A 7,852-nucleotide genomic window follows, 5' to 3' on the forward strand; every position below is an offset into this window, starting at 1 on the left:
ATTGGTCTTATAATTTTAACTTTTATGGTCAGTGATTAGTTACATCTTAATTACAGTTTTAATTCTTATTTCTCTGGTGTCTAAGGTTTAGTACCTTTTCATATGTTTATCAGCTACTTTAGTATTCTCTACTGTAAAGTGTCTGTTCAATTTTCTTGCCTAAGTTTCTATCAGATTGTCTTTATTCTTATTAATTTGTACAAGTTCTTTATATATTTGGGATATAAACCTGTTGTTGATTATATGTGTTGCAGATACCTTCCTCCACTCTCACTTGCCTCTTCACTTAATGATATCGTTTGATGACCACAGTTCTCAATTTAATATATTCAAACTTATGAATCTTTTCCTTTATGGTTAATATTTCAGGTGCCCTACTTAAACTTTTACCTATCCCAAAATTATAGAAATATTATCCTATGTTTTCCTCTGATGGCTTTGGCTATTTACTTTTCATATTTAGATCTACATCTGGAATTAATTTTCATGTATGGTACAAGGTAGGATTCTCAATCCTTGTCCCCATCGAAATACTCACTTGAACTTGCACATATGTTCCAGTCCTGAAGATTCTTTTGAATTTTTCTGTATTCAGAATCAAAATAATGGCAATTTGTACTTTCAAATCTTTCTACCTTTTTTATTCTTGCATTGTTGTACTGACCAAGAAAGACCCTACAGTAAATGCTGAGCAGTAACACTGGTATTGCCATCATCCTTCTCTTAATTGCAAAAGGACAGTGTCCAATATTTCACCATTGTGTATGACATTTGCTGTAGACTAAACTAAGCCGGAAGGATAACAGGTAGTTTGCTTAAAATATTGATTAGTAAACAATGCAGTTATCATTGACAACAATGTTAAGAACACGACCATGGGAGTGAGTGCCTAAAATGAAATGTCCCCCAGGATTCTATTTTTTAACTTCTTTTATTTGCATATCTTGGATGTTTTCAGTGGTACTTATGGCTTTACTCATTATAATTTCCAAATGTGTATCTCTGATCCAGATCTATCTTCTGAATTCTGGACTGACATATCCCACTCTCTACTTAACAATCTGAGTCCCAAGTCACCTCTAGCTCAGCTTTATCCAAAATCTAATGCATTTTTTGTTCACAAATTAATTAAATATTCAGAATCTGTTCTAGAACTGGAAGGAATCAAAAATAAATAAGACCTTACCCTTACCGGGCTCCTTTTACTGTTTTTATTTCTCAATAAATGGTCTTGATGTCACCCAGTTACTCAAGCCAGAATCTGTCTGAGGTCAATCAGGTTCCCTAGGATCTGAGATGGAGACTCTTATGAGAGGATTTATTGAGGTGGTATTCTCAGCAGAAGAGTGAGGGAAGTAGGTGAGAGGAGGGAAGGAAAGCTGAATAAGGATGAGGTCTGAGCTAGAGATTAGTTCAGCCTGGTCTCATCAGGAGCTTGGAGCATGGATTGCACAATATAGTTGGTTCCCTGAGGGGCAAGAAGCCTGGTGTTTTGTGTCCCTGTGTCAGTCAGTCTTGCCTCTGAGAGGAAACAGGCTGAAGGAGGGGTTGCAACTTCTCAGATGCAACAGGAGGTTCTGTTCAGCCGAGGGCAGGTCTCCAAAGAAGTGGCCAGCTGTGAGCTATTAGCAGTTGACACAGCTGCTGCAGGATAGACACACCAGCCCAGTGAAGGGGATCCAGCAGCATCCACTACAGTCCCCCTTTTGAATCACTCAAATCTATATTCTTTTCATCTTGTTCATTCCTTTCAGGCATAGCTTCTCCAAGATTCTGGCTGGTCACAATTTCTGGGAATACTTATAAGAGGAGGGTTAGTGGCACATCCCTTGATGCTGCAGTTGGTCTCAAGGGCTTAACTGATATTCACCATCTCTTCACCTGTTCTAGATTCCCTTCCCCCTCAGCTGGCACTTCTGTTGGTCCAGGTGGCTTGCCTTGTGGGGTGAGCCCTTTGTTCCCATGCCCTTATCAGGATGTGGTTTGCCATTTACAGTTAAAACTAGGCATGAGAGTAACAAAAGGCCACCTCAGTGGGTTACCTGAGTAAGTAAGTAAATAAGTACCAAACATATCTCTCACTGTCTCCATTATGTAGTATTAGTCTCACCTTTTAGGAATGATTATGGTTGATGACCTCTGCCAGTATAGAACCTCATTTCTGTGCCTCTGATCTATCGGCATGAGAAGCCCAAAGCAACTGGGTGCCAGGCTGAGCTTTAAGTTCACTGAGACTCTTATAGGTTCCTGGTGGAAGCATTCTCCCTCTAGACCCTTGACCTGTAGACTAACAAAGCACAAAAGTACAGAGACAGAAGGCACAAATTCTCTAAGTTGGTCAATACAAGTGGTAGAGAGTAGAGCCATTCCTCCATCCACCCTTGTGTTCCCAGATCCATGTATTCCACAATCCATTTATTACACATATAAGAAACACAGTGGCAAATAGCAGCAATTGGTGTACAGTCTCTACCACATCCTTAAGGATGGCACCCTCTCCTCACAGGACATAATTTCCAAGCTGATGCCTCAGCTGTGCTTTCAGGAAGCCTATCAGGATAGCATCCTCTGGATGGTGCTGTATGTGGTATGACCCGTGGATACCATGGTCATGCCCCTACTCCTGTGCTGGAAAGTAGGTTCCTTTAGTATCAGTTAATATCTCATGTCAGTATATCAGTCACTCAGAGAGCAATAGTGCTGTTGGCCAAGGCAGGAAAGGCAGAATACATGTCACTTCTGATAGGGATAAAACATTGCCCTTTCCAAGATGGAAGGGACCTGATGTAATCTAATTACCACCAAAAGATGAGACTGGCGGGTCTCCTTGAGGAATGGCCTTGGCCTTTAGCACAAGCAGATCAGACATTCAATGGCAATAGTAGCTAGAGTAACTTTGGTGAAAGGGAGACTGCCTGTTGGGCCCATGCATAATGTCCGCTGACGTGGCCAAGGACAGAGGCTAGATCAAGTCACCCTGTCCACTTTCTGAGATGCTCTGTCCCAACTGGGGCTCAGTCACATGACAGGAACTGTTTTGCAAACAGGATACAGTTTTCTGCCATAGATGGTGTGGTCTTGCTCTAGAAGTTTAAGGGTCTGCAATGCCACTTTCCAAATGAGACTTGCTAGAAGCTCCACGTGACATCTTTCTCTGCAAAAGATTATTCTAGTAAGTCATTTGGCCCGGGTAGCAGGACTGCTTGTATGCCTTTCCCAACCTACGGCAGAGCCCTTTCTTTCTCTGGGCCCTGCTAAAAAACAAACAAATAATGACAACAACAACAACAAAAAGAGCAGTTTGTGTCCCCCGATAAATGAGTCAGATTATTCCACCCAAAAGTAGAACATGCTACCTCCAAAACCTGAAGCCTAAAGAGACCTATCAAGCTTTATGCTTCTTTCATAGTGATAAGAAATGCAAGATGCATTAATTTGTGTTTAAGAGGAGATAATGTTGACATGGTCCACATCACTGGACACCTGAACACACTTTGTCAAGCCCCTGAATCGTTGATGGGTTGTCTTTCACTCCCTGGAACAAGACTCCCTGGAGTCTTGCCACTTCTTGTTCATCAAGTCTTAGTGTTATGTTAATGTTAATATATGATGTGATGTTTTACAGTCTGGAGTCCTTGGCATATCCAGATGACCCAGGCTCCTTCAGAATTTATTGTGACAGCATCAGTAACATAACACAATGTGGGGCAAAAAACATGGGCACGTACTCTTGTCTGCCCATGAGAATGCTAAAGGCTTCTGGCCCTACTCCTTACTCAGTATTAAAAAAAGCACCTTTGCCAGATCAACAGCAGCATCCCATGTACCCACAGCTGTGATATTCCACTTTAGTAAAGGTGCTGTACCTGGCACCACAGCGACAGCTGGGGCTACTGCTTCAGGAAGTGTGCAGCACTTCGCCATCATCTGCCACGATCCATATACTTTTGGCAGAGGCCAGACTTGTGAACTAGACCCCCTGTAACAAAGTTCACCTGCATACAAATTGTTGACTCTTCAAACCCTTTATAAAGTCCCATTCTTCCTAAAAAAAGCAAAAGTTGAAGAAGGGTCTAGGGACCACAGAACTAGGAGATTTAAGTACAATTTTCCCCAACTTACATTTTTAAATTAACTTAAAAATAATTTTGAATAAAGTGCTATAAAATTATCTAATATTACCCATTATTCCTCAGCCACAGATTTTGTGTGTGTGTGTGTGTGTGTGTGTGTGTGTGTGTGTGTGTGTGTGTGTGTAAAAGTAAGCACTGAAAAGTAGGTCAGTTAAATGAGCCCTTCCTCATCACGTGAAGGGTTGAACTGGGCACTCATCACTGAGGCTCTCTCAGCGATAACTGGACAAACAAGATCCCTCCCAGCATATGGGCCCCCCACTTAGAAACCACTCTTCCCCCTGAGATAGATCATACCACCAGCCCTCCTCACCTGACTAACTCCAAGCAGCAATTAGCCCCCTTTTGCAGCCAGTCTTGATTTTTCCTATATAAACATTCTTTGCCCTATTCTATTATAATCTTCACTTTAGCATTTCAGAGTTGCCTATTTTCAGGTGAAAATCATTGGCTCTGCAAATTGGCGGAGTATGTTTTAGGTAGCTTTCATGGTAATTGTGTTGTCCCTGCGTATGAGGTTGGCCACTGTAATAGTCAGTTCTAGAGCGTTTTAATGTAACGGGGCTGTGCTGCTTCAGTTCCTTGAGAATTTCATCAGAGGCTGCATCGCACTAGTGGAGGGAATTCAGCTTGAGGTATATTCTTTGCTTACGGGTTGCAGTACTTGACCATATGTCAGGGATGAGGAATGCCTGGGAACATGAAGATTTTAAAAAGCTTTTTGTTCCTCATCTAACTTCTCTTTCTTTCCTCAGTCTCCCCCAGATATGTCCTTCCCAGCGTCCTTGGCTGCACAGCATTTCCTTCTGGAGGAAGAGAGGCGCGCAAAAGAACTTGAGAAACTTCTAAACACGCATATTGATGAACTGCAAAGACATACAGAATTTACTCTTAATAAATACACCAAGCTAAAACAAAATAGGCACATATGAACTTTTAAACTTTTTTTATTTGTTTCCCCCATCCCAAGAAAAAAAAAGTTCTGGCAAAATATTTACAAAGCTGATTAATGACACTGAGAAATTTGTTCTGTTTTCTTGAGTAAATAATTTCTGTAAGGCAGCTAGAAAATAGTAAGTATTTTATTTGAAAAAGCTGTTTATATATCTGCATTAACATAATAAATTGTTTGGCTATAGAATTACTATAAAATAAACATCACTACTCCAAAAGAGCTTTTTCTCAGTCTGTGAATATTTTGGAATTAAATATGCAGGTTTTTTTTCACTTGAATCATGTATACTGAAACCCATTTCCTCTATCACAACACAAAATGAGGGAAGGGAAGCACTGTACTCCAAATATTAATGAATCAAGTGCAGTTCAGTTGTACTATTTGAAAACTCAAGGATTTTTAAAAATGAAAAATATTCAGTATTTTGAGCTATGTAAACATTCTACAACCTCTTTTAGGAAAAAAAAAATCTAGCCTTACTGTTTCTGCATTCATTATTGTAATGTCTCTCTGTTTTAATACAATGGACTGTGCTGTTTATACACTTAAAATATATGTGCAAAATATGAATGTTCTCCTGTTAAGACCAACTACTTCATGCACATGAACAAGAGAAGTAAAATGTAAAGCATCACTGTTGCTACCTTCTCCTTTGTGATACCTCTGTTTTTAATAAAAGAATGCAAAATTCTATGGACTTAAAACTTAAGTGCCAAATCTGTATGGAATAGTAGTAGCATGGGAGAAAATAATAAAATCAAGTTACAAATATACACACATGATAGACCATTATTCTTTCTCTTAAAATGACGTTTATATAAATAAATTGTGAAAAAATCCCTATGTAGTTACTCAAGGTAAGTCCCACGGTCTTTATCATTTCTTTTTCTCTTGAAAGAAATTCAACCTCAAATTACTAAAGAGTAAGTCAAGGTGTCTTTAAATAACAAGTGTCCTTGTCACGTGAAAAACACAGAAACCGACTCCCTTTGGGAGACTTGACCATGTAGATTTGTGTAGCTCTTACCGTCTGCAAAACGCCTTCACATGGCATTGTAATTCATTTCACTTCAGAACAAGCCTGTGGAGCCAGCCAGGCTCATGTTCTTACTCCTGGAGATCAAGCTGTTGAGAAACTTCCTGGAATCATGGTGAGCAAGGGAGGCAGAATGGCCTGGCTTCTGATTCCTGGCTCCAGCTATGAGAAGCAACCAGATGGTGAACCGGGCTGGATCTACAGAATGTGTTTCATGACAAAAACATTAGCGTAGTTCATTGCCTTTAGTGCCCAAAAAAAGCCCCACAAGAGAAAAATTATAGAAACCACAATCCTTTAAAATTATTTAATAATTTCTCACCTGGATGCAAAGAAAATAAAATAATTTTCAGTGTTACTTTAAGAAGATAGGAAGAAAAAGTACATTTAGGGAAAATTCAAAAAGTTTAAAACCTTTGTACAAAAGTTTAAAGATACATAACTTTCTAATCCCCTAAATCTGAATACCACTTGATTCTCTTCAGGATTAAGACAGGGTTGAAAGTCGGGTGGTGAAATAAAGCTCTAGACTACAGTGTTCTCAGAACTTACAGCAGAGAGGGCACACACACACAGGGATGTCCAGGACTAACAATAAACTTGCCTCTCTGGATTGTTATTTCAAGTTCATAAGCACACTTCTCTTTAAATTACTAGATATGACTTAATACCAGCTTCCTTATAAGAGTGGTTTTCAATAATTTTGTGCTTAACAACAGGATTTGGTGTTCAGAAGAATTCATATGCTGAAGGCCAACAAATAAGCAAGACAAAAATGATGCAGCTCTGGTTGAATGCTGGAAGGGGAGGAGGAGTAAGGCCCACTCTCTGTCCACCCACACTCCACTCCCCTCCCTCCCCTCCACAGACCAAAGGGATTCATTCCACAGAGCAGTTGCCCCAACGTCGTCATGGGAGGAACGGAAGGAGAATCAGAGTTGCTCTGTTATTAGGACAGAATACATTTTCCTGCAGAAACCATGTCAATGGCTCTGACCTCCATACTACAAAGGCCAGTTTAGCACATAATTTAGCTAAAACGTGATGGAAAGAGTATAAGGAGGGAAGCAGGAGAAAGCCCAGACCTTTGAACACTGGAAGTCAGTGCAAAAGGGAGTGAGCTTTGAGTTAACTTTTGCCTCATAAAGGCTTAGATATATATGTTCACTTCTCAATGATCCAGGAGCATATGAACTGGAGTGGGAATTAAGGCAATTTGGGGGATGGAGAGCTGCTGAAAAATCACAGATAACCCCCAAATTTCAGTTAAAACAAAATGAGAGATAAGTCTTGAGAATCTGTCAACAGAACTGCTCTGAGACTCAGCCCAACCCGGCCCCTGACTGTCTGCTCCCACTCTGGGAGAGCAATCAGAGCTGTGCAGCATCGGCTTAGAGAGGCCTGCCCTGGAGATGTGTTTGTCTAGGTCCCTGCTAAACCTCACCCATGATTAATCTGACCCAGGTAATCTAGACTCAATTGCAGTTTAAAGATGTGGAATTATTCCCTCCCCATTCCATTTACTCAATTAATGTGAACTTCCTCTTTCTGTGTGTGCTTCCTGTCTCTCCAACCAGTCTAAAATCTCCTAGAGGAAAGGAGTATTCTTAGGCTTCATTGCCTCCCCTGTGCACCTCGCCCAGGGCCTGGCCATGGGGGCTAATTGATTAGTGATCAGTGAGTGGATTGAATCCAGACATGGGGGATGCCTTTAGCAAAGACAAAGAG

At 40.6% G+C, this 7,852-nt stretch overlaps 1 protein-coding gene across 1 annotated transcript in view; it reads left to right on the forward strand.

The window, feature by feature from the left end:
• Positions 1-5,065, forward strand: part of DEUP1 (deuterosome assembly protein 1) — a 78,664-nt gene extending 73,599 nt beyond the window's left edge. Inside the window, exon 14 of the mRNA XM_045817854.1 lies at positions 4,889-5,065. Within this exon, the coding sequence (XP_045673810.1) occupies positions 4,889-5,065 (177 nt within the window). The remainder of the gene's footprint in view (positions 1-4,888) is intronic.
• Positions 5,066-7,852: the final 2,787 nt, after the last annotated feature.

The sequence above is a fragment of the Phyllostomus hastatus genome, unplaced genomic scaffold, assembly GCF_019186645.2.
Source record: "Phyllostomus hastatus isolate PE091 unplaced genomic scaffold, TTU_PhHast_1.1 phas_scaffold_317, whole genome shotgun sequence".
Taxonomy (NCBI): Eukaryota; Metazoa; Chordata; class Mammalia; order Chiroptera; family Phyllostomidae; genus Phyllostomus; species Phyllostomus hastatus.